At 46.1% G+C, this 27,023-nt stretch overlaps 1 protein-coding gene across 1 annotated transcript in view; it reads left to right on the plus strand.

Moving 5' to 3' along the window:
- The first annotated feature begins 607 nt into the window (after positions 1-607).
- Positions 608-27,023, plus strand: part of PPM1L (protein phosphatase, Mg2+/Mn2+ dependent 1L) — a 61,408-nt gene continuing 34,992 nt past the window's right edge. Inside the window, exon 1 of the mRNA XM_040074430.2 lies at positions 608-1,122. Within this exon, the coding sequence (XP_039930364.1) occupies positions 724-1,122 (399 nt within the window). The 5' untranslated portion in view covers positions 608-723. The remainder of the gene's footprint in view (positions 1,123-27,023) is intronic.

The following is a 27,023-nucleotide window of genomic DNA, read 5'->3' on the forward strand; positions in this document are numbered from 1 at the left end:
GAATATTAAAAGAATTTCAAAAGCCGTGATAGAGGTAGTGATATTAATAATATTATTAGAATTACTCGAATGGTGTTGGAAGGGGACTTAAAGGGGCATCTCATCCGATGGGCAGGGACACTTTCCACTATCCCAGGCTGCTCCAAGCCGCGTCCAACCGGGCTTTGGACACTTCCAGGGATGGGCAAGGAAAGGGAAGGAATTTTTCTTTTTCCTTTCCTGGCTCCTTTCCCCTGCCGCTCCCGGCCTACAACTCCCAGCATGCCCCACACCCCGCCCGCGCCGCCGCGCTCCCGCGGGGGCTGCCGGGATTTGTAGTTTCGCCGCGGGGCGGGGGCGGCGGCCGGGACGCTCCGCCCGGGTGGAAGGAGGGCGGGCCGGCGCCGGGCGCGGGGGACACGGGACGCAGGTACCGCGGGCGGCCCTGCCAGCCACCTCCCAGCTGCCGGGCCGAGCCGCGGCTCCCGGCGGCGGTCAGCAGGAATCCGGCGGCAGAGGAGGGCTCGGAGCGGCCATCGGCGGGCCCGCGCCCCCGCGGCACGGACGGGGCGCGGCGGAGGGGCCGCCCGGGAGCAGCGGGAGCGGAGCGGAGCGGAGCGGAGCGGAGCGGAGCGCGGGGCTCGGCGCTGCCCGGCCGGCCGAGCATGCACTGAGAGCGAGCGGCCCCGGGCTCGGAGCCGCCCCGCTGCATGGTGTGCGGAGATAACACGGTCGCGATAATAAATGATAGAGGATACAATGACTTTGCTGTCTCTGCTGGGTCGGATCATGCGTTACTTCTTGCTCAGACCGGAGACCCTGTTCTTGCTGTGCATCAGCCTGGCCCTGTGGAGTTATTTCTTCCACACGGATGAGGTGAAAACCATTGTTAAGTCCAGCAGGGATGCGGTGAAGATGGTGAAGGGCAAGGTGGCCGAGATCATGCAGAATGACAGGCTCGGGGGTTTAGACGTGCTGGACGCGGAGTTCTCCAAGACCTGGGAGTTCAAGAGCCACAACGTGGCTGTCTACTCCATCCAAGGCCGGAGGGATCACATGGAGGACAGGTTCGAAGTAATCACCGACCTGGTGAACAAGACTCACCCCTCCATCTTCGGGATATTTGACGGGCACGGAGGAGAGGCAAGTGCTCGGCTGGAAAAACAATAATGCAACAACACCCAAAAAGATGGGGGGTGCGGGAGGGAGGATGGTCCAGGGCAAGGCGTGGATGTGTTCTCACCCGCCAGGTTTGTGTGGTTGTACGTGGTGGGGAAGGGGGATTTCCTTGCTTTTTGGAGGTGGGGTGGGTGTCTCTAAAAAAGGGCCGTGTAATCCTCCCTTCCCTTTATCCCCCGTTACCCCCTCCGCGCTCGGCACGGCGTAAATGTGCCCGTACCCCCTTTGCCCTTGGCGGTGGTAAAGGTTTAATTGAAGGGAAAGCTGTTGGAGGTGGCTCTGACGTGCGTGGAATAACGATGGGGAGCACAAACTCCCCGGAGTCATCTTTTGTTACAGCCAAGTGTGCCGTGGATGTGGTTTTGGCACCGGGATGGCTTCTCCTCCCGACAGGATCGTGGGCAGAGTGGTGCTGAAGGATCCCCAAGTGTGTGTGTGTGTGTGTGTGTGTGTGTAAAATGTGCTTTCAGCAATTCCCTCTCGGGAGCACAGCATCGTGTTTGGGAATTGTGTGGAGTTTATGTCGCTCACAACCGCGCTGCCCCTTCCCTGCTGGAAAGGCGGCCTCGCTGGTTTAACCTTTCTGGGGCGGGCTGAGCTCCCCCGGGCCGTGCCCGGGATACGTTCCTCCTGATTGCGGATGACAAATGTTGGAGCCGCAGCTTCCTCTGCCTTTAGGATGTGGTGCTGCCACGCAGCTTTTGGCGTGGCACAAGGCACGCGTTTCGTAACTGGTGGGAGAGGACGAGGGATTCGTCCTTGTGTGGCGGACCGGCTCCGGCAGGCTTCGTGCCGCCTGTGAGAGAGCCCGGTGGGATGGGCGGTGGGGAGAAATGTTGGGAATTTGGTTGTGAGACAGAGATTGGGGTGTCCTTCCAGCTGCTGCCCCAAGATCCCAGAGTCAAAATCCTTCCTCGAAAAGCTCTGGCAGTGCCCAGACGTTCACGGGGCACAGGGGTGGCAGCTGCTAAACCTGGAGAATCCAGGCCGTGAGCTCTGGGTCGGGAAACCTCAGCCAAGGTTGGGAAGGGAGCCGGGCTCTCCTCACGGCGTCAGGTGCTCTGCCCCCTTTAAATTAAAGCAAACTCTTTGGATATCGAGAATTTTCGGCTTCATTTAAAAAAAAAATGCTGCTGGTGCCTGATCCCTGTTTTGGGGTTTTTTAACCTGATTTCAGTCGGGGCACAGCTGTGCCAACTCCTCCTGGCATCCTCGGGCCGGTTCGCTGTCCTTGGGCACTCGAGGAACGCGGGTGGAAATGTTGATGCTGAAATGAAATGTTGATGTGTCCCAGAGCGGTTCCCAGCTTTTCCTGGAGGAGTGGGAGCCCTGAGCAGTTTGCTGGGGACATCTGGGCTCTTTTGTGGGCAGGAGGGAAGGTGCCAGGGCTCTGTGCCTTCGTGTGGAGTTTCCTTGTGGGAACCCGAGCAGCCCAAACAATCGGGGAAGGATCTGAGCGGTGTTCTTTAAACGAGAGTTATTCCGAGGTTGTGGGTTATTCCGGTGTGAAAGGGGGATCTGATTTCTTTCATTAATTTTGTAGCTTGCCCTGGTATTAAATGACCCCCGGCTAAGGCAGGGAATGCTGGCATTTGGCTGATGTGCCCAGCAGGTATTGCCTGCTTTGTCGTGCATCCCGAAACCCCAGCCACGGGACGCATTTCATGTTGGATCCGCGGAAAACTCATTGGCCCTTTTGTGTTCTGCTTCCCCAGAACTGGCTCTGATGGATTCAGTGGCGGAGTACAGGGAGGTTTTTAATTTTGAAAGCTTCAGCAGAACTCTCCACAGATCTTGCTAAATTTAGTGGTTCATAAATGTATCCGTCTCGCATCTGTTATTCATAATGCGATCCTAAGTGTTCTTCACGGCCTTTACTCCTACAAAAATAAGTTGAGGACCTAATTAGTTTCATGTTCTAAATTTTAGGTGGAACTGTTCGGAAGAACATGAACTCTGTGCTGTGCGTACAGCAAAAGAAGAAATAATGAAGAACGGGTTTTATTTTAAGCAGGTTTTTTAATTTTGAGTAGCAACCGAGGGAGAAGAAATAAAAATTTACGCTCTTATTTAATCCCTAGTGCGTAATTCTGCATTTTAAGTCTGTATTTGAATGAGGGTTTTGTATGTCTTAATTTATTTTAATTTTTTTTAAACATAAAACACTCGGTGAAACACATTATCTATGCAAGTAGCAAAGCCTTTGTGAAGGTTAAATTTTCCATATGGGCTCCCAGTAAATTTATGTGTATTTAAAGAATAAAGAACAGCTGATCCCTGGGGTTACGTGTGAAACAAACTGTTCTATATGGGGAAAAAATTGTTTTTCCAAACAGCCAATACCAGAAATGAGATGCCAGATTAATTATTTCCAGCTATATGCAAGGGAGCCTGTCTCCATTAATTGCTTCCTGCCATATCCCATTGAAGTGGAAGGATGGAGGAGCATGATTCAAGCAGCTTCAGTTCCTGAGCACTGCTAATTTATGAAGATCTCTTGAGTTCTGCTTTCATATCGCCAACATTTTGCATAAATTCTACTTTTCTCTTATGTAATTTCCTCTTCCAGTTTTAGCCTGGATAGGTTGGCAGCCATTGCTTTGGATTTTGTGGGTGGCTTGAGGAGAAAGGAGTAAGCAAAAATAATTATTAATGCTCTGGTTCGCTGCAGTAACTTCTGAAAGGCAAGAATGTTTCAGAGAGAAGACTGGATGTGGGGTGTGTGGTGCAATCTTTTAATAAAAGTTAGTTTCTTGGAGATGTAATAGTGATGATGATGATGATGATAATGCAGAGCAGATGGAGGTCAAAGAAGTAGATTCAGAAAGACTAAAGAAAAGTCGCTGTTGTCTCATTGAATGACTTTGGCCAAAGGATCACCCTTCAAGGTGATTGAACTTAAAAAAGAAAAAGATTTTCTGTCCTCTCATCAGCTTCTTTTTAAGGTTTAAAAATGGCTTGAGTGGTTTTTTTTTCCTTGCCCTTTTTCCTTTATTTAGGATTTCTGGGGCTGTCCAGGCTGGAAGATGGAGCCATGTCAAACTCCACAAATGACCAAATAACAAATGATGAGCTGGGAAGCTGAGCAGAGGAAAGGCTGGCTGCTTAATGAGAATGATTTCCCCATTTTAACTACCATTTACTCTCAGATATTTAAGGTTTAAGCACGCAGTTTAATGAGATCTCAGCATTAGACAAGGGCAAAGTAGCTCAGCTCCCATCTGCAGTTTTATAGTTATGGCTCTGCTGTAAATCATTGGGGTTTTTTCCTAACCCTGTGGGGTGAAGGTTTTAAAAATAACTATGGTAATAGATAGTACCTTCCCCTGCCTGGGCTTGTTTGCAGTCGTAAACGGATGTGGGAAATTAAAGCTCAGTAACTGTCTCATAAAAAATGTCTCTTTTTTTATTTCCCTCCACCTCCTGAACGGGGACGTGGCGAGACTTGTCCCTCATGATGTGTAGTTGTGGGTAAGAGCATTTTTTTTTGCATGGAATAATTGGGTTCTGGAGCTGCTGAGCCAGTGTTTTAGGATGTAAAATACACCTTTTTGTTTCCTATTTTTTTATTCCCAGCATAGGGGAGCTGGAACGGGGAAGGAGGGAATGGTGTGGAAGTGGCTGATGCTCCGTGGGGCTCAGGACCTTGAAATCAGCAGCACCAAGTGCTGGCAGAAGTCTTTGGTTACTGATTAACTCAGAAAGACACACACAAAAAAAGGGAAAGGTCAGAAGATAATGGTGGAGAGTCCTGAGGAGCCTGATGGGAGGCTCTGGAAACGGGAATGCTGAGGTGAGGTCTGGAGGAGAGGGCACCGTGCCAGCTGTGTTTAAATAAACCTGCTGTGCATTCAAACCCAGCTCTCTGATCCTAACAGCAGAAAGTGTTTGTGCTGTGCTGAAAGAAAAGAAAAGAAAGCTGGCAATTTTACATCTTGAGTTCATTTTTTGGGTTTTTTTAATCTTGCTAATTTTAATTCCTGCCCCCATCGCTGTGATGCCAAACTACTTAAGCAATCTCAACAATGGAAATTTATCTGTCAGGCTTTTGAGTCAAGGCCACTCAGGATTGATGGCTTGGGGTTTTATAAAAGGTAGGAATAAATCAAACAGCAGCTTTGGAGTTTCTCTGGATGTTACAGCCCAGCTGCAAGGTGAAGTCTTGGAGGGTTTGCAGTTTTTTAAACAGAAGCTGCTGGCACAGTTTTCCTTTTTTAGTAATTTCCTTTGGTTTCTAATCTGGAATCCCCTGCAGTGTGCCCAAAAGTTTGGATAAATATTTACATAGGTGAGGTCATGTTGATAGCCAAGTCCCAAATCTGCTTTTGAATTCCCTTCCAGTGGCCTAAAATACGAATCAGAAATGATCCATAGGAACATTCCTGTCACTTTGTTTAGCTTATCTAAGTTTTTTTCTTGCACATCATGCTCCAGGATTATGATTTTCACCCTACAACACCATGCTGATTCGATTTAGGGTTAAACTCCACGCTCATTTGCTGTACAAAAATTGATTAAAATGCTGTTAAAAAGCTGTAATTGGAAGGAGGCACTTTAATTGCTGCCATTCAGGGCTGTATCGTTGGGTGTAGGATTGAGCCTCTTTTCAAGTTTGATAAAAATCAAGAAGTCAATTAATTTTTAATGTGTTTTGCCAGCTTTGTTTTAATCGGCGTTTCCCTGTCTGGGCTCTCAGGCTGCCGACAGATTGCCGCTGGTTTAATGAATTCCATTTTGATGATGAGATGCTTTCAGATTATGGAAGTCATTGAAGTTTTCCCCGTGAACTTGAGGAGCTCCAGACTCCTCCACAGGACGTGTTCGTGTTGGGAATTGCTGTGGATGAGGAGGAAACAACCTCAGAGCAGTGGGATTTTCGTCATTTCTGTTCCATAGCTCAGGAGTTTGGATATTTTTTGTATTTAATAGTGTGACAGAAAAAAAAAATTAAAATCCATGTCCTCTGTCGTGTGGGTTAATTAAACCAGCAGATTGCTCTGCCTTCACTGTCGTTTCCAGTAGCTCTTTTGGAGCAGAGTAGGATTTCTCCTCCCTCCCTTTTTGCTAGAAACCCAAATATTTATGGTGTAAATTGTGCCTTAAAACTGCGATTTGGCTTCTGGCGCTTTCACTTTTGAAACAATCTCTTGGCACGTGGTTGCTGTGTTTCACTGCTGTCTGGTTTTTGCTGGTGGCTGCAGTTTCCTGCAGCAGTTTTGGCACTGTGGGGATGTCCCGTGCTCATGGCAGGAATCCCATGAGCTGGATCTGGCACTTCGAAAGTTTTTCTTCTTCTCAGGACTTTTCAGCCCTTCCCCTCTTCATCAGGAGTTTTGTGCCTTCCTCAGCACACAGGTGAAGTGAAATTCCCCCTTTCCTCAGCCCCAGGAGCCTTTGGATGTGTTGATCTGCTCAGAAATGAGCAGGATCGTGCTGTGAGGTCAGCCAGGTTTTGGGAACCATCCCTGGAAGTGTCCAAAGCCAGGTTGCAAAAAGGTTTGAAGCATCCTGGTCTAGTGGGAGGTGTCTCTGCCCGTGGAATGAGATGGTCCCTTCCACCCCAAACCATTCTAGGAAAGGCAATCCAGAGATCCCTGGCACTAATTTTTCTCAGGTTTCAAGGTTCGGGTCTTGCTCTTCCCTCAGAGCACAGCATAGAAACACTGACAGATCTGGGGAAAGGAACAAAATGCTCGTGTGCTCCTCCTGCTTTGGATCTCTGCCCTTGCAAGGAGACTTCCCAAACCCAATTTGAGGGCAGCAGCTGCTCTAATTACGCACAGAAAGTCACACGCCCCTTGCTCCAATTTTGCGCTGCAATATTTGGTAAATTCTTGGCGTTGAAGTGAGCTCAGCACCCTTTGGGCCCTACTGCACCCCCTGCTCCGTGCCCCACACAGACTTCTCACCCCCATTCCTCATCCCTGCTGGTCCCTCATCCCACAAACCCCGAGGGAACGCTGTGTCCCGAGGAGCTGTGCCCTCCTGGGATGGATTTTGTGCTTTTAGACAGATTTTGGAGCTCCAGGTTGCCTTTGGCTGCTCCTCCTGCTGCTCAGGTCCACCAGATCCCAGCCCAGCTGGCCAGACCAGTTCCTCTGGCTCTATCCCAGCCCAGGAGTTCTTCCGTGTAGGAGAAGGTCATCGACATTTAATGACACTTTTTCTTTATGAGCCTGTAGGGTTTCACTTCACCCAGAAGGTCACGAAACAGCAAAGGCTACAGATAAGGCAATCCTAAAAGGAAGTTTTCATCCTGACAAAAAAGCCCGTGCTGGATCTCCAGGTTGTTGTAATTTGTGTGTAAAACCAGGAGTTGTATCAAGTTGAAGATTTTTTTTTCCCCTTTTGGAATGTTTTATGTGCTTTTGCTCCTGTTTTTAGCTGGTGTTTAACGCTTTAGCTGGTGGTTTTATTAAAGCAGTTTAAAGCTCGTGCCAAAAGTAAGTTTCATTTGAAAGCAGCATAGCTTTGAAAAAATGCAAATTTCATTACAGTTTACGGGAGGAGAAAGGTTTGCAGGCACTGGAATACTGACAAATACTCAGGGTGAGTAAGACTGGTGAGAACGGTAAATTTCGGTTTAAATAATTGCTCATTTATGCCGTGAAATTGATATTTATATGGCAAATACAGCTTGAACCGGATCAGGCCTGATCCCGGAAGGATATTCTGGTCCTGCTAAAAAAGCAAAAAGAACAGAAAGTCATTGTTGAGAGCAGGCTCTCAGGTCTAGAGTGGTTGCCATCAAATAACGTGGTTTGCCATCAAGTAATGTGGTTTAGAGTGGTTTGCTGTGAAATAACCTTTCTTTCTACTCCTGTGGAAAAGCCATCCCAGAAAAGCAGCTGCTGGTGGATACACCAGCTGGGATCTTGGGATCTGGGTGTTGTGTGAGGAGCAGGGCGGACAAAGGGAAGGAGGGAGGAGTAAGGGGGAAAAGAGGAAAGAGGGATGAGCAAAGGGGACAAAGGGAAGGAGGGATGAGCAAAGGGGATAAGAGGAAAGAGGGATGAGCAGAGTGGACAAGGGAAGGAGGGATGAGTAAAGGGGACAGAGGGAAGGAGGGAGGAGCAGAGTGGACAAGGGAAGGAGGGAGGAGTAAGGGGGAAAAGAGGAAAGAGGGATGAGCAGAGTGGACAAGGAAAGGAGGGATGAGCAGAGTGGACAAAGGGAAGGAGGGATGAGCAGAGTGGACAAGGGAAGGAGGGATGAGCAGAGTGGACAAAGGGAAGGAGGGATGAGCAGAGTGAACAAAGGGAAGGAGGGATGAGCAAAGGGGACAGAGGGAAGGAGGGATGAGCAGAGTGGACAAGGGAAGGAGGGATGAGCAAAGGGGACAGAGGGAAGGAGGGATGAGCAGAGTGGACAAAGGGAAGGAGGGGTGAGCAGAGTGGACAAAGGGAAGGAGGGGTGAGCAGAGTGGACAAGGGAAGGAGGGATGAGCAGAGTGGACAAGGGAAGGAGGGATGAGCAGAGTGGACAAAGGGAAGGAGGGATGAGCAAAGGGGACAAAGGGAAGGAGGGATGAGCAGAGTGGACAAAGGGAAGGAGGGATGAGCAAAGGGGACAAGGGCAATGAGGAAGGAGCACCATTCTTTGGGGCAAGGCTGTATCCAAGGCTCCAGAGCAGCGTGGCAGCGCAGAGGACTGCCCTGCTGCTCCTACAAACTGACTGCGATGCTGGAACATCGCCTGCTCTCATCCTCTGCGACCTTGTCTGCTCCCCAGCTGTGGGAGCAGCTGACATCTCCAGCCGCACAATCAAAGGAGGTGTTTTCACTGCTGAGCCGCAGCTCCTCATGTGGGCAAACCTCAAAGCTCCCCCCGGAGAAATGAGCGTTTATTTGCATTTCTTTCAGCACAAAAATGTTATCCGTTGCAAATTTGCTCATTGTCATAAGTGTTGATAAAGCCTTTTTTATTTTTTTTTTTCCCCTCCAAATCCCCTTCAGGGGTAAACATTTGATTTTATTAAGTTCTGTTATAATAGCTGAAGCTGTCATACAGCAGTGCTTTCAATCAATACGCTTTTTAATGTAATAAATCTCTTTACTTTTTCATTCTCTTCCCAATAGAAAACTGCTGGAGGGTGTGAATCATTTCTTCTGAGGGGAAGTGTGTGGCCCATAATACAGCTCTGTGCTGTGCCACTTCTTTAAACTTGATTTTAAATGGGAATGTGATTTATTTCCAGATAATGTGTGCATGGACTGCGTTTTCCCTGGAATGTATGCTCCCTCCAAACAAACACTGAGGTATTGAAATATCTGATTGTGGTTGGCAGGAAATAAAATCTCTGTCCAAGGCAGTGTGCTTCAGGAATGAAGTGTGGGAGTAGGAGGAAGGGGAGAAGGAAACACACTTGTCTCCTTGGTGTTCTTGATGTTTATACCCCTGAGCTTTCATCTGCTTTCCTGCTTTGCAGTCTGAATGGGGTTTTTTTCTGATTTTTCTGGCTTTCTTTTTTTATTACTGTGGTGTAGGACATTGTGTAGGATGTAGAAAATGCTTTCCATATTGTTGTTTGGGTTTTTTTTAACGTGGCATATATGTGATGTGGTTCCTGTGGTTTTATTTCTGCTGGGAAGCAGGGCAACAGTCTGGATAATCCTACCAAACAAAACTTATTTTTCATTGGATATTTATTCCTAATTATCTGAAGTTTGGTCCTTTATAGGTGTGGGAGGAAAGGGCAGTCATATCTGATGTTTGGCTCTTAATTGTTGTGGGAGAAAAGGGAACAAACAGCTGAAGTTTGGCCCTTTATTGGTGTGGAAGGAAAGGGAAATCATGGCAGAAGTTTGGTGGAGAAAAGGGAAATCACATCTGAAGTGTGACCCTTTTTTGGTGTGAAAGGAAAGGGGAATTAGACCAGGAGAAGTAGGAAAATCCAGTCTCCAGTTCCCAAAGAAGAGAAAAGAAGCAAACCTGGGAAGGAGACAATCCCATTTCTCCAAAGTGGAGTTAACTCAGGGATATGCACTTCTGTGGGAGATTCCAAAGTGATGGAATCCACCCGGTGCCTGACGGGCTGGATTTGTGAGTGAGGTGATTCCTGTGTCAGGATGATCCTGGTTTTCCCTCAGTGCTGGATTTGTGTGTGAGGTGATTCCTGTGTCAGGATGATCCTGGTTTTCCCTCAGTGCTGGATTTGTGAGTGAGGTGATTCCTGTGTCAGGATGATCCTGGTTTTCCCTCAGTGCTGGATTTGTGTGTGAGGTGATTCCTGTGTCAGGATGATCCTGGTTTTCCTTTGGTGCTGGATTTGTGTGTGAGGTGATTCCTGTGTCAGGATGATCCTGGTTTTCCCTCAGTGCTGGATTTGTGTGTGAGGTGATTCCTGTGTCAGGATGATCCTGGTTTCCCTCAGTTCTGGATTTGTGTGTGAGGTGATTCCCATGCCCAGGATGATCCTGGTTTTCCTTTGGTGCTGGATTTGTGTGTGAGGTGATTCCTGTGTCAGGATGATCCCGGTTTTCCCTCAGTGCTGGATTTGTGTGTGAGGTGATTCCTGTGTCAGGATGATCCTGGTTTTCCGTCATTGCTGGATTTGTGTGTGAGGTGATTCCCATGCCCAGGATAATCCCGGTTTTCCCTCAGTGCTGGATTTGTGTGTGAGGTGATTCCTGTGTCAGGATGATCCTGGTTTTCCCTCAGTGCTGGATTTGTGTGTGAGGTGATTCCCATGCCCAGGATGATCCCGGTTTTCCCTCAGTGCTGGATTTGTGTGTGAGGTGATTCCTGTGTCAGGATGATCCCGGTTTTCCCTCATTGCTGGATTTGTGTGTGAGGTGATTCCTGTGTCAGGATGATCCCGGTTTTCCCTCATTGCTGGATTTGTGTGTGAGGTGATTCCTGTGTCAGGATGATCCTGGTTTTCCCTCAGTGCTGGATTTGTGTGTGAGGTGATTCCTGTGTCAGGATGATCCTGGTTTTCCCTCAGTGCTGGATTTGTGTGTGAGGTGATTCCTGTGTCAGGATGATCCCGGTTTTCCCTCAGTGCTGGATTTGTGTGTGAGGTGATTCCTGTGTCAGGATGATCCTGGTTTTCCCTCAGTGCTGGATTTGTGTGTGAGGTGATTCCCATGCCCAGGATGATCCCGGTTTTCCCTCACTGCTGGATTTGTGTGTGAGGTGATTCCCATGCCCAGGATAATCCCGGTTTTCCCTCATTGCTGGATTTGTGTGTGAGGTGATTCCTGTGTCAGGATGATCCTGGTTTTCCTTTGGTGCTGGATTTGTGTGTGAGGTGATTCCTGTGTCAGGATGATCCCAGTTTTCCCTCAGTGCTGGATTTGTGTGTGAGGTGATTCCTGTGCCCAGGATAATCCCAGTTTTCCCTGCAAGCTGAGGGAAGCAGCGACCCCCAGGTTTTGCCAGCACTCCTTTGTGCTCTCCAAAAATCACTTCCAATTGCTTTAATATGCAGAATATTCCAGTGTTGTAACTCAGGGTGCTGAGGACACTAAACTTTGCCCTCTTTGTTCCTGCCCACGGCCCTGCTTTGCTGGCACAAATTCCAGCTGCAGTTGCTCAGGACAGAGGGAACAAAGAGGGAGCAGCCGCCTGCTCCGTGCTGCCGCTTTGTCCTGACAGGTAAAAGAATTATAAAAGAAAGGACTCATAAAATCAAGCCTGCTCTGCTAAATTGCCAAAGTTATCCTGTCACTTCTAAGTAATTTGCCAGTTCCCAGACAAAAACAATCTCAGGATAAAACTTGTTAGCATAACCTATTCCTGAGTTAAAAAACAAATGTAGCTGCAGTAACAAGGGATTTGTACCGTGAGAATCAGAAAATACGTAAACAATCCAAGAATACAGAGATTTGATGGACAACAGAACACCTTTTACTAACCGAAAGAATCATTGTCAAGAAAGCCACGAACCAATTAAAGTTGCACACGAGCTCTGTAAAAACTGTAAAATGAGTTGTGAAAATACAGAATTGGCTTTTCCTGCATGAAGATAACGGAGTCTCTGCTAACTTATCGCAATACCAGTTGGCATCAGCACAGCGAAGGAGAGCCCCGGGCAGCCCCACCATAAAAATCAGTGTCAGTGCTGCTTGATTTGCAGGGAATTTGGGGTGACGCTCCCTCATTTTTCCAAGTGTTTGATGCCGTCATACGAAAAACATCCCTGAAGTCTGACTCTTCCAAAAAGCCTCAGGACTGCAAATCCCAGGAGTGGTTTGGGAAGGGAAGTAATGACGGAACTCTCAGCGGAGGAACGTTGCATGAAAGATTCGTAATCCTTGGCAATTAGGAAGTTGTTGCTGAGGTTAATGGGGGTATTATTTTTAACTTTGAGGGCAGGAGCAATCTCCTGCCTCCGGGATAGGATTATTTCAATCAGCGCTTTAAATAAGCACTTTCTGTGATGGTTTAAATTGACAAATATTTTAAATCATCAGCCCGAATTCTTTTTTAGCTGTTATGTACCCTGATATATTGCTTTATATTATTTTTATTTTGCATTGAGGCAGAGTGGTATTTACTACCAATGTTCAGTTGTGTGAGGTTGGGGGGTTTTCCCTGTTTTATTTTATTTTTTTCATTTTTGTGGATATCCTTGCTGTAAATAAAAGCAGAACGAAAAGCTAAATAAGAAACCAGATAATGTGATGAGATCAGGAACCTTCTCCTCAGACTCCATTTATACCTGGAATTAGAGACAGGCAAGAATTGGAGGTAATCCTGCTCAAGGTAACCACATCTTCAAAGAGAATTGTGGCAAAATAGTCAATTATTTTTTTAAAAACACACTTTTTTTCCTGCTTTTAGGAGAAACTCCTGGTAGGAGCTGATTGCCAGTTCAATAACTCAATTTTTCTAAAACCTTCAGAGGCAAATATTTGCTGTTTATATCTATTATTTTAATTAATTATCACATTAGGGTGATAGGGTATATTCTCAGGCTTTGAGAATTAAATTTTGTTAAGAGTTTTATTTTTAAACTTTTTTTTTTCCTTAAAAAAAAAATAAATAGCAACTTATTTGCCTTTTTTTGTTGTAACCCAGCTCCAGGCAGTAGCTGCACACTGGGTCAGGCTGCAGCACTGCATGTGATGAGTAGAAAAACACTCCAGGTAAATTTAGGGACTCTCTTGGGATATATTGGAGCACTCCAGGCTTTTAAGCAGCCTGAGCTGGAGTTTGGATATTCTGAAGTGTCCATGTAAACACTCAGCTGAGAGAGCTGAACTCCGAACAGCCTCAGATGCCACGGCACAAGAGCCAGAGAAAGAGTTTCCAGCTGCACATTGGAACGAGTTGTGTCAAATGCAGGTTTTAAAAGCTTTTTTGGCATGGTGCTGTCCATCTTATTAAGGAAAAACCTGACGGGGAGGGAAGATGGTGTGGATGAATAATGGGAGAGGCTGTAACCTCAAACCTATCAGAAAAAAGAGAGATTTTTACTGGAATGTTTAGTTGCTGAGCTTCCCAGCACCTCCAGTTGACAGGAAAGCTAAATACAATTCCAGTGGCAAACACCATTCAATTGAGTTTTTTTTTTTAAAGACACAAATTGAAAACTTTGTGGTTTTTTTTCTGTCACGGTGGCTTTACTTGACTTCACCGGGCCTCTGTTTGAAAGTCTCTCAAAAGTGGGTCACGAAATCATATTATACCTCCGTGAACAGGTGTTTCCAGCTCGTTTTACAGGCTCAAATTTCTGCTTATGTCTCTTGGCTGCTCTCACACATCTGAAAATAGAAATTTGTAGCCCCTGTCTTGTTTTCTCCCAGGTGCAACTGCTCCTTTTTTTGGTCAGACACCCCTTGTGTGCCTTCTGTTATTTAATGTGACACCAGCACTTTCCTGCTGGGCTTTGCAGGCCCCAGCTTCTTGGTTTAATGTGATTATTAAGAAATTAATGGCACCTAAGATCCGGCAGCGCCAATTCCTACTCCAGATCGTGGATCTGGGTGGTTTTGTCGCTCCAAAATGAGTTCCTGAGAAAGCCCAGTTTGAACCTGGGCCAAACCCCGAGCTGTCGGTCATGTTTTAGGTGCATTTTGGCTTGAAACAGAATTTTTGGTTCGAAAAGCGATGGAAATAACCAGGCAGGGGTGCCAGACGAGGTGTGGTGGTTTCAGGACGCCCAGAAGTGAATTAACCCCAGAACTTCCATCCAGCCCTTCTCTCTGAGAGCATCATCCCTGTGCTCACCTGTTCCTCGGGAAAAGGACTCGGTGTTCCCTCTGCTTGCCAGCAGGAGCCTTTCCACGCAGGCAAGATCCGAAAATCTGGAATAATTCGCCCTCTCTGGAGCAGCACAAAGGAGAATCTGCAAGAAATGAAAGTGTTGCCTTCAGCTGAAGGGCTGCAGGTGCTGCAGGGTGGGTTCCTGGGGCTGCACTCTTTCTTCTCTCTCATTTTCTGCTGTTGAAGCTTAAAAACATGCCCTGGAAAAACTAAAAAAATCTCCTGGAAGCTTTTGATCCAAGAGCCCAGCTCCTCAGAGAATGGGGATGTGGGCATGGGCAGTGTGCTCTGATTTAAATAAGGGAAAAAAAAAACCGAAAAAAGTTAAATTAGGGAACATAGCAGGGTTTGTTCTTCTGGTGAAAAGGCCCCAGAAGATGGAGTTAAGCGGTTTTTTGGTTTTCACTTTCAAAGTTACTTTAATAAAACATTTAGGGCCTCCTGATCTGTCTTGAATTAAAGTTGTGTATTGCAAGAAAACCGCTCTTAGCAGCGAGGGGCGTTTCAAGGTGACCCAGGGACGAGCTGGGAACAATGAAAAGAAATTAAATTAATTACATTGAGAGTGAGGCTGCCCGTGTTTTATCCTGCTGCTGTACGGCCTCATGAGGAGGGGAAATCAAATGAAGAAAACTGAACAGGATTTTATTATTGCCCAAAGCTTAGACAACTCCACACCACAGGAAAGAACCTACAGGCATTATTTTTTGTGCAGCAAGAATTGATGACACGTTAGGAAAAAAAAAATTAAAACAAGACATAATGAGTGTTCAAAAGCAGCAAATATGTAAATATTTTCTAGGGAGAAGTAATTAGTGGTAGGAATGAGCTCGCACCCAGCCCCGAGCTGCAGGAGGACCTCGGTTCCCCTACCAACAGTTTGAAAACACATCAGTGGTGCCTTTTCTCCTGCGCTCATTAAGCTGCTCTGCCCTGGAATGGCATTATTGAAATGTCACGGTTCAAGAGCCTGCCAGGAAAGTGTGTTTAGAGGAGGGAAATGCATCAAAACACTCCAGCAAAGCCTTTTTGTTGTTGTTGTTGTTTTTTGCTCTGGTGTCTCTGCAGGTGGCCACATCCCAGGAGCTCAGCTCCCATCCCTGTTCCTTGGGGATTTCCATCTGATAGTGTGGAATTATCACTGCTCCCTGCACTTGAGCACGAGGTCCAAGGCCAGTGCTGACTTCGCTCTTTCGGGTGTGATGGGTTTCAGTATCCGAGGCCATTTGAACCTCTTGGAGTTAGTAAACATTTTAATTAGATCTTAATTGCAGCGACTTGATAAGAGTGGAGCTGTTGTAAATTCCAGAGGGACCAAAGTCAGGCTGGATTGAAGTGCCAGGTGCATTCCTTGGATACCTGGCAGAGGGATGTACCTGGAACTGGAGCTTTCTTATCCCTCCCTTCCTCTTATTTGCAGAATTGGTGGCACTGTGGAACAGCACAAAAAGAGCTTGACTTCTTCATTTATTAGAAAATAAACTGAAGATCTCAGAAGTCCAAAGGGAGCTTTGAGGGAAAGTTTAAAAAAACAACAGTGAAACAAGTGAAGTCCTTTCCCTTCCCTTCCCTTCCCTTCCCTTCCCTTCCCTTCCCTTCCCTTCCCTTCCCTTCCCTTCCCTTCCCTTCCCTTCCCTTCCCTTTCCCCTTTCCCCTTTCCTTTCCCCTTTCCTTTCCTTTCCTTTCCTTTCCTTTCCTTTCCTTTCCTTTCCTTTCCTTTCCTTTCCTTTCCTTTCCTTTCCTTTCCTTTCCTTTCCTTTCCTTTCCTTTCCTTTCCTTTCCTTTCCTTTCCTTTCCTTTCCTTTCCTTTCCTTTCTTTCCTTTCCTTTCCTTTCCTTTCCTTTCCTTTCCTTTCCTTTCCTTTCCTTTCCTTTCCTTTCCTTTCCTTTCCTTTCCTTTCCTTTCCTTTCCTTTCCCTTCCCTTCCTTTCCACAAAAAACCAAAAGCAATTCATTGGTTAATTGAATTCTGGCAAAGATAAGAATATCTGGGTTAAATTCTGCTCTGGGTGAGAGATTTTAGTACTAATTACTCGTTCTGTGGGTATTAGGTTTTCTTATTTTATATGCAGCTTTTTAGATCCTTGTGTCTCAAAAGCTGAATCCTAAGTGGAAGTTAACAATCTGGATTTCGGTGGTTTTGAAGCGTGAACGGGGAAGTTTGCAGAGCGCTATCTCTGGATTTCATCAGTTAGCAATGCAGTTTTCAGGAGAAGGAATTTGCACAGAAATTCATTTCATGAATCAAGCGTGGGGAGAAGCGGTTGTGGGTCACGGTGTGGATGTGAACAGCAGCAGCTCGGGCTCCAAAATGCTCCTGTTCTATCGTAAGAGCAGCTCGGTTTTTTGCCCTGAAAATCGATTTAATAGAGGTTTATTGACAGCTGAGAGGGCTCATCATTAAAGTAAGAACAGCTCTTACGTCTGGATTGTTTAAGAAATAACCTGAACAACCTGGGCTGGTGGAAGGTGGGAGTGAGATGATCTTTAAGATCCTTCCTAACCCAAGCTGTTGTAGGATCAGTGATTTTTTATTTATTTATTGTTTATAGGTCTCCAAATGGACTTTAAGGGATGCTTTTCCTCCAATCCTTGCTGTGCCAAGGCAGCTGGAGGTGGGAGAGCTTGTTGGAGTAATAACTCTGTGCTCCCGTTTTGTAAAGGTTGCTTGAAACTTTGCCCTAAAAGTGAAACTCATCAATTTTTCAAATTGCCCATACAGGGGAAAAAAAAAAAGTGTGGATTTGTCTTGGCTGAATAATTCATGGCTCCCTGGATGTAATCCTGATGCACTGCAGCTTTTCCCGCTGCAGCTCCGAGTTCTCCGGGCTGCTTTCGTTGCAGGGCATTGATCTGGATGAAATGGAAACGGAACCTGGAGACAAAAAAAAAAAAAAAAATCCAAGATTTAGCCAGGGTAGGAGGAGAGATGAGAAAGGGCAGAAAGAGGCTGTGGCTGCAGCTGGATCCAGGTCGTTCCTGCATTATTTTGGGATGTCCGGCACTGTTGCCTGTCCTCTCCTGGTTCTCCCAGCTGGTGTTTTCAGCCCTTGCTTGGCTGACAGAAGCCGAGTGGAATGACAACAATTTCTGATGTCAAGGAACGCCCTGGAACCTGCTCAGAGGCTGCTGAGCTCAGGGGTGTCGATCCAGCAAAACAAAAACACGGGGAAAACACGAGGGAAAACCCAGCTAAACAAAGGTTGGTGCCTTATGGAAGGAAAGGTGGAGATTTCTGTAGCAAAAATTGAAAACACTCAAAGGAAACGTTGCGATGTTTCCCCAGCTGCAGGGGGAAGAAGAGGAGAGCAGGAGGTCCCACTGAAAATCTGCCATTTGAAGCTGCCCATCCACAGAATTTACCGGAGCCAAACGTTGGGAGCTGAAGTCAAAACCACGTAGGAGATGAAAAATCTGTGGCCATCATTGGTGTTCAGGTCTATTAGTCAAGAGGGTCTGGAAGATTTGTTAATTTAAATTGCCCCAAGTGAGAAATTGGATTGGCACGTGAGAGGCTGAGCTTTTGCCCCGTGGGTGATGTTCCTGCCACCAAAATGGGGTGATCCCAAACCCTCCCCTCACTGATCCCTTCTGCTGCAAACCACAGCTTGCTTTCCAAATATTTTGAGGAGCTGTTGTAAACACGAGCCTTTAAAATCATTTTAGTATTGTTGGGTTTATTAGCCCCCATCTGGAATTAATCTCGTCGTAAGATAACGAATCCTCTTGAGAGAAATAATGCGCAGTTTAATTATTAAAACGTGGATGTGATCATTTTATACTCATTTCATACTCATTTTATTGTCATACTCTGATTATTTGATCTTTCTCAATCCCAGTAAATAGCTGGGTTTTCTTGTAGTGCTTTAGTGTTGTTTTGGGGTAATGGCCATCCCGTGGCAAATATTGATTGCAGAGCTCAGTGCACATTTCCTTTTTGAAAAGTTAACGTTTGGAAAACTTTCAATTATTTCTATATTGAAGGAAGGCAGAAAAGAAGAGAAAATTCTGCTAAAGGCTGGTAATCTCTAAGAACTGCAGGTTTTCAGCCTCAATTTGATTCTTACTGTACCAGAACCACGTTGTTATTATCGTTTTAAGATTCTGAACCGCTCTGTAGAAATCATGCAGATGGAAACTTTTTCTTTAATTTTTATTTTTTAATTTAATTTTATTTAATTTTTATTTAATCAGCTGAGCAGCTGTGTTGCAAACAAACATCTCATTCCAAGACCCATAGCAATTCATTTTTGGGAATGACCATCACAGCTGTGATGCAAACTGGAGGAATTTCCTATCAGAGCAAGTCTGCCCGCAAATTAATCTTGCTTTTTTTGTGTATATAAAAATGAAAACAAACTGAAACAAAAGCCTTCTGTAATTTGATAATATTTTGACTGGACAAGCAGTTTCTTTCAGCCCTCAGCAGTGCAGTATAAATAAAATACCAGAATTGCTCTTCCAGGAGGTGTCTGCAGCAGCATCTCTTTGGGATGAGCTCTTGCTCCTTGTTTTTCCTGGCAGAATTAATGGGATGTTATTCCCCATCTTCCTTCTGCTTTCTCCTACATAAAAACCTCCGTGGTTGTGTGAAGCCCTCATCCTCTGATGGTAATAAGGAGAAAATTTCCATATTCTGGGAACACCTCCAGTGCCCTGAGTGTGTGACAACACATCCCAGTGATGGTCGCAAATAACCCATCCCTCGGGCCAGGGAGAAAATATTCTTTATGGTGCATAAAATCCCACTTGGTAGTCTTAAATATGCATGAAATTAAACAGATATTTCTCCCAAGGCAGGGTAATAAATATATTAATAAATGTATGGAAATAAATGCTTTCCAAGAAATGCTCCTTGCTTTCCCTGCCATGGAGAAAACCTGCAGCAGGAATGCTTGGATATTAGTTTAAAAACAAAACTTCATACGTCTGAATTTTGGAGTTAAAATATTTGAAATAGTTAGGAAGACTTCAATCAGGTAAATACACGGATTTTGGTGGCTCTTTTGGAGGAGTGTGTTGTACTTTCTTCAAAAAGGAAAAAATGGTGCGAAAGCGTTTCGGTCCGAGTGTAAAATCCCTGAGTGCAGTGAGCGACACCAGCTCAGGTTCTTCCAGGTATCGCCAGGAAATTTGCCACATTTGCAGCCTCCTGCCTGGGATTTACAGTCAGGGAGTGATTTCTTCCCAAGCTCATCAAAAATAGCTCCAACCACTGTATTTTCAGTGGCCTGGATTGCAGAGGTTCCACTAGACTGACATTTAATTTACCTGCACTAAATCGCTTTGCATCAACACACAGCTCCTAAAAATCCTCTAGAGTAGGATTCACCCCATTCCTGCCCTTTTCCTGCCTGCCCTGCTCCTTCTCCTGTTTTTTCTGGCCACTCAAAACGCTTCAGCTAAACTTTCCTCTCTCTGTTAGGTTAATTCTCCGTGGATTTTGCTTACTCCACTGTGCTAAAAGAAAAAAAAAAAAAAAAAAAGAGGGATGGCATTCCTAATTCCACAGTTCCCCTGGGTGCTGTCCTAATAAAAACCCAGCGGGGCAGACTTGAAATGAGGTTGGTTTTGTGCAGGTGAGCTGGCACTGCCTCTCCAAGTCAAAAATCCCGTGGTTTGGAGGGGGTTTGCTCTTGTTTATGGGCTGCTGTGTCAGGAGAAACGAGGCAGAGAAAACCCCTGGAGCTCCTCCTCCAAATTCCCCACAAATTGTGTGGAATTTGCAGAAGGAGAGTGTAAAAAATAAATTTATACAAAAGTAAAGGGTAAAAAGGGGAAGGAAGTAAGGTGTATCCAGTGAAATCAGCTAAATCCAGGGATTAGTTCAGAGCCCTGTCCCAGTGAAACCCAGGTCCTGCAAGGAATCTCCTCGCTGGGGCTCCTCCAGTTCCAGCTTCTCCTGGGCCACAGCCCCCAGCTGTGCTCCTGCGTGGCTTTCAGATAAAAATACATGAATTCATTTATTCCAAAGAGATGACTGAACCTGTATTATTTTTTTTTATCCTTCTCCCTGAGGTGGCCGTGTCACAGCTCACCTGCTCGAGCTCAAGGAGTACCGAGGACGTGGTTTTGGGGTGCAAAGCTGATCTAAAAAAACCACCATTTCCTCTTGCTGCTGCTCCAGCCTCGTTCTCCTCCTGCCCTGGCACTGCTCTGCCCATCAAGAGCAGCTCTGGGGAGATGAATTGGCAGAAAATGGGGTTTTTATCCCGTTTTTTTACTCCTGGTACCCCCAGGCAGGAGCCAACCCTGGAGCCAGGGAGGAGAGCGGCTTGGCAGGGCTCCCCTGCACAGGCACGGGGGTTTCAGACACTTGTTTTCCAGAACAAACATGACGTAAAAACCTGGATTTTCCTCACAAATCCTCAGGTGAAGCTCAATCTTCCAGTATTTCTGTGACTCCCGGCTGTTGCTTCCGTGTGGTTTTTACACCTGTGTCTCAGCAGAAATATTTTTTCCTTTTCCTTTCCAAGCCTTTCACTGCCTCCAAGGATTTGCTGAGCTCCTTCAGCCTTCGTGTTCCAGGTGTTTCCTGCTGTATTTTCTTTTTTTTTTTTTTTTCCTGTGTTTATTTTGGTGGCTTTGGATGAGGTTTGGACGTTGCTGGTGGGTTTGAGTTCTGGGAAGCTGTGGGAGAGCCAATGGATCCTTCAGCAACTCCAGAGGGGTGGGGAGGTTTTCAAACAGCAGAATTCATCCCTAATTTCCTGGGAAAGGCTCAGTTTGGTGGGAAGGAGGCAGGATGGGTGATTGAGGTGGTGTCTGAGCTCTGAAATATTTTTCCTTTTCATTTCCAACCCTTTCCCTGCCTCCAAGGATTCGCTGAGCTCCTCCAGCCTTGGTGTTCCAGGTTTTTTCCTGCATTCTGTATTTTATGCATTTTCCAGGTTATTTTCTGTATAAAATCTGACCTTCTTCCTGTGTTTATTTTGGTGGCTTTGAAAGGGTTTGGACATCAAAGCGCTCGTGGTGGGTTTGAGTTCTGGGAAGCTGCGGGAGAACCAATGGGTCCTTCAGCAACTCCAGAGGGGTGGAGAGGTTTGTAAACAGCAGAATTCATCCATGATATCCTGGCAAAGGCTCAGTTTGGTGGGAAGGAGGCAGGAGAGGTCACTGGGGCGGTGTCTGAGCACAGGGAGCTGTCTGTGCCTCCTCTGGGCAGGGTCACAATGCCTGGCTTGTCTCTGATATGATGAAATGCTATTGCAGGTTTAAAAGCACCCTGGAACAGGCAAAGCTCAGCACATCTCCCCAAAGGCTGGATTAGTATTCATCCCAGAGCTAACAGCATTCCAAGGCTCCCAAACAGAACAGGGAGGGGGAATTTTGGGGGGGGGTGAGAGGGTTGAAGCTGAGGCCTCTCTGATCTAAAAGCAGCAGCTGCAATTTGGGAGCCGAAGGAATTTTGGCAGCGGGAGGAGCAGCGCTCCTCTCCTTCCAGCCATGACAAGGCAAGTGAAATACAGCCTTGCACAAGCTTTCTATTTGCAGCTCCATAAATTCCCTGGGAAGACAGGAATGGGGCCCTGGCACGGGCTCCAGGCTCTGTCACACATCCAGGGATGTGCCACAGCCTGGCACTTGTGGCTCCTTCAAAAGCCACTTGGGGAAGTGTCCCTGATGGAACACCTCCCTCAGAGTGTGTGTGTTCAGATAAATCTTCTACACTGGAACTCCTGCTCAGCTTCACACCAAACTCTGTCTGTGCAGCTTTGGGTCTGGGCAACATCTGTAGAGTTAAAGTGGTTTATTCTTGATTTTGTGGAGGTGAGGGGCACCTCCTGGAGACAGGGTGGCTGAAATACCACTTTGGTGCTGGAAAAAGAGCCAGTGAAAAAGAGCTGGAAAGGGATTCCTGGGGATAAAATCTCCAGGAGGGAGCTGAGATGGTGTCTCTGTGCTGGGTCACTACACCTGCCTGGGCTCTAAAGTGAGGGGATGGTGATAAACTCCCAAATAAGCAATAAATCCAATCTGTGCTGCGTTACCCCATCGTTTTTCCGTGATCCAGCTGCAAAATACTCCTCTTTTTTGTTTATTTGACTGTGATACCACTGTAAATTAAGTTTGGGGAGGGCAAGCTGGAGCTCAGCTGCTGCCTTCATCGAGCCAGTACTGAATATATCAATAATTCCTGACATTTCCTTACTGGAATTCCTGAATTTCCTTACTGAAAAGCCACATCCATACATTTGTTTAGCAAACTTTGCTTCCCTTGGCCTCATGGCTTGCACTTCACATATTCTCAATTTCCCATTTATTTTCCTTTTTCAGTGGAAAACGTGTGCGATTCCAAACGGGCTTTTTGTGCTTCCTGGCACCGTCTCAGCCACATTTCTGGATTTATAAGTGCTTTAATGCCAAAGCAGCCATCCCATTTGATGTGAAAAGTCAGAGGTTGCCTAATAATAGCTGGAAGTTTGCTAAATAAGGCCCGAACCAGCACATTTTCTTGTAGATATAAAGATGTGGTAATTAGTTTTGCTCTCTCCGGTGAAGGGAATTGGGTATCGGTGGAAATCAGCTCTGATCTGATGAGTTTGGGACTCAAGGGGCTAAACCTAATCAATTCTTGGATTGGGGTCTGTTTATTTTTAAAGTAATTGTCTAGGCTGGGTGTTTTAAGGTGAATTTTTGTCTGTTTAAGGGTCTCTGTCTGCAGTGGGATCAGTCTGAGCAATGATATTTATTCAATGGTATTAAAGACTCCTGACAGCTCTGATTAAATTTATTACTAAAATCAGGCAGAAGTCAACAAAAGGGAAATAAATTAAATATTTGAAAAAAACAATTTTTTCAAAGACAGCGCAGCTAAGGTTATTCCATTTGTAAGTGACTCCCACGGAGAAAAATCTTAATTTGCGCTTTATTCACGTCTGTAAAAGGCAACGCGGAGGAATTTGGGTGCTGGGGAGGAACCGAGTTCTCCAAGCGCTTTTCGCCCGCCCGCTGCCGTGGTGTGAGATGTTCATTCCCTGCCCGCATCCCACAGGAGGGAATTCCTGGAGCCGTGTTGTGGGAAACACTTGGCGCTCCCAGGGCAACCGCCTTTGGGTCAGGCTCAGCTTCGTGTCTCTGTCAGAGCGCCAAGAGTCGCCCAGGGGAAGGGAAAAGCTTCACATCCCACGAGTTGCCTCGAAAAATCAGAATAAGTGACAGAAGCGGCATCGTTTGATCCCGTTCCCGCACATGTTTCCGAGGAATGTGCTGCTCGTCCTGCCAGACGTGGCGAAAGGGGAGGAGGATTTGTTTGTCTGCCTCGTCTGCCCCCGCCCAGAAATAAATCTCATTGGATTTTAAAATGCAGCAAATTTCTGGAGGGGAAAGCTTTTCCTTGTGCTGTTTTGTCTAGATGGTGAATATCGAGCTCGGTTTGGGTGCTGCACACAAATCACTGACCAGCCCGCAAATAGGTGTTGCTATAGCTTGGAAAAAAGTTGTTTATTGTGTTTGTAAAAATGAAGGTGACAGTCTTTTTTCCTTTAAAAAACCCAGCAGCACAGGAGTGTCATTTTGGCAGCCTTTAATTTGAGGTGAGCACAATAAAAGCGACTTTTGTGCTTCGTTTTGGTGAGGACCAGCCCCAAAAATGGTGTTTTTTTGTTAAATCCGTGTGTGGCACGAGGCAATCAAGCTGTTAGTGAGGGAGAAATAGGGAAAAAACTTGATAAGAATCCCTGTAGACCCCGAAATGGCTTCGGATGGCAAATTTGAGGGGTGAAAATGACAAATATTTTACAGCTATAAAGACTCAAAGAGAGATTTTTAAATCGGAATTTCCATTTCTTAAGAATTCATTCAACCTGATACGAGCCAAACATTTTGGAGAGGTTAAGATAACAAATCTCTAATTTTACAAATTATTCCCTGCAAAATCAATTACACTTCACCAGAGTAGAAATAATAGCATGGATTTATTAATGTAGCTTGAGAAGTTTTCCTCTTCCAACACCTAATGAGATTCGTATTTTTGAGCCCCAAATAAATCCCTTCTGGGATTATATTAACAGGTTGCTTGTCAATAAGGATTATAATTATAAGGATTTTAGGTAGTAGTTATAATTATAATAATTATATTATTAAATCATAATAATCTAAGTTATATAATTATAATATAAGGATTTTAGGTGTAGTTTTATAAGGAATTTGGGGAGCAAGGAATGTTTTTAGAGGAGCAGTTGACCTCTGTGTCTCAAAGAGATTCAGCTGCTCCTGAGGTTTTAAATCAACTTCCAGGGATCTCATTCCCCAAAGCTGATATTTATGTTGTTCTGGCTTGTGGTGTAGAGAGTTGTCCCCACAATCTCTTTACCTTAAATAGAGGCACACTGAGAGAAAAATAAACCAGTTTTTATTTCGTTTTTCTTCATCACTGTGGCCTCGCTGTGCCCTGGTTTCAGCACTGCAGTTTTTTATAGAAAAAACCTGGATTCTTTTTTGATAGGCATGTTTTTAATGTAAAAATTAGCAAATTACCACATCCTGGCCATCGTCTTTCTTCCAAAAACTTCACCCCCTGATCCTTGTGGTTTGATCCTCTGACCTGAATTGATTTTGAGTTCAAACCTCATCTCATCTTTCCCTGGGTTCTCTCCATCCTCACTTCCAGACTTCTCCAGCACTTTTATTTTCCTTTTTTCTTCTTCTCCCCACGTTCTGGGAGAGTCCCTGGCAGCTGCTCCTCAGCCCTTGTCTTTCTTCTGCTCCAGCCCCGGTTCAGAAATTCCAGAATATTCAGAATTCCCCCTCTGCTCCCTCCCTGAAGTTCAGAAATTCCAGAATATTCAGAATTCCCTCTCTGCTCCCTCCCTGAGGTTCAGAAATTCCAGAATATTCAGAATTCCCTCTCTGCTCCCTCCCTGAGGTTCAGAAATTCCGGAATATTCAGAATTCCCCCTCTGCTCCCTGAGCTGTCGCGGTTCCCAGCCACGTCCTGATCTTCCATCACTTCAATTCCAATTTCCCTGACTGACAGTCTCTGTATCTGAGGGCCAAATTGTGCGGCACCTTGACAAATGCTCATTAATTTCCTGCAACTGGATGTGTTTTGTCTTTTTTTGTTGTTCCTCTCCCGGTGTTTCCCAGCTGGTTCATGAGGACAGCTGCATCACAAGCAGCAGCGCGGGGTTTTCTCCGGTCATTAATTCCCTTTTCTCCTCTGGTTTTCCAGTCATGTTGTTAGTACTGAGTTCTCCCGCTCTGGTTTAACTCCTGGGGTGCCAGTCTTGGGTCTGGGCTCCGATCCAGCTCACGTTTTGGATGCTGAAGCAGCCTGCCTGTCTTTCTTTTCCTGCTGGGAAGGATTCCTGGATTCCCATTGCCTCCTTCTTACCTCGGTGTGGGTTTTCCTTCACAAATTCTGTGGCTTTGGGAGGAGCTTTTCTGGTTCGATTCAAGTGAATTGTGCTCTGTGATTTTATAGGGTGAGCGTGCAGAGCTCAAAGGGTGAGTTTGATACTGAAATAAGCACTAACAATAATATAATATCATCATTTTTGTAATTCTCTGCAGACATGTTCCAAGGATCTGGGGGATTTGTCAGCTTTGCACTTTAACTGCTCGCTGTTGTAGCAACATCTGACTGTGCTTCTCACAGAATCCTGGAATGGTTTGGGGTGGAAGGGACCTTAAATCCCACCCCAGCCATGGCAGGGACACCTCCCACTGCCCCAGGTTCTCCAATCCCCAATGTCCAACCTGGCCCTGGGCACTGCCTGGGATCCTGGGACAAATCTGGGAATTCCATCCCAGCCCCTGCCCACCCTCCCAGGGAACAATTCCTCCCCAAAATCCCACCCATCCCTGCCCTCTGACCATGTGAAGCCATTCCCCCTGTGCTTTTTGACTCCTGATTTATTCCTTTGCTGGAAAAGCTGGGTTTTTTTGTCTGTCTGGATTTACTATTTCAGCACTTAGCCCTAGGAACGTGGAACAGAGTTGAGGGAGCGGGGTACAAAGTGTAGCTAATTTTTTTCTCTGTATTTCTGAATGGATAAATCCCTTCTTTTGGAGCTGTTTGTAGAGCTCCCTGCACATGTGTGATCTCCTCGCATCCAGCTTTGTCCTCACAGGGTGAGGATTGTCCCGCAGTGTTGTCGCTCTTGTGGATCTCATGAGAGGAGCCCTCCGCTCCTTCCCTGGAATTCCTGTCAAATCCCTGGCTGTGCACAATCCCCAGGCACTTCCCCAGCACTTGGGAGGGGAGGAAAAGGAAAGAACAATGCCCTGTGTGTGCAGAACAACAAAATACTGAAGAAAACCCACCCCAAATCTGCCTGCCTGGCATGGTGTGCTCATAGAAGGGAATTGTTCTTTCCCTCTTTGCCTTGCTGCTGGAATGTCGTCCCCGCCATCCCCCTCCAGGCCTGGCTGTGCTGACAGAGGAGCTTTGGAATTTAGATTTGATTATCAGCGCTGAGAAATGGGCTGTGGTCCTTACACACCTTCCTTAAAATCTGCTTTTTCCCCGGGTGTTTGGGGAGTTCATCTCAGTGCCGCTCGTTGTTTGCGGAGTGACTTAATTACACCCCAAATTGGTGTCTAACGAGCTCGGAGGGGAGGTGACTCCCAGTAACAGAGCTGAACGAGGAGAACAATCAATATCTAAATATTCAGCCATGGCCAGATACCTGCAGTGAATCCTCCCCACCT

The sequence above is a fragment of the Hirundo rustica genome, chromosome 10 (assembly GCF_015227805.2).
Source record: "Hirundo rustica isolate bHirRus1 chromosome 10, bHirRus1.pri.v3, whole genome shotgun sequence".
Lineage (NCBI taxonomy): Eukaryota > Metazoa > Chordata > Aves > Passeriformes > Hirundinidae > Hirundo > Hirundo rustica.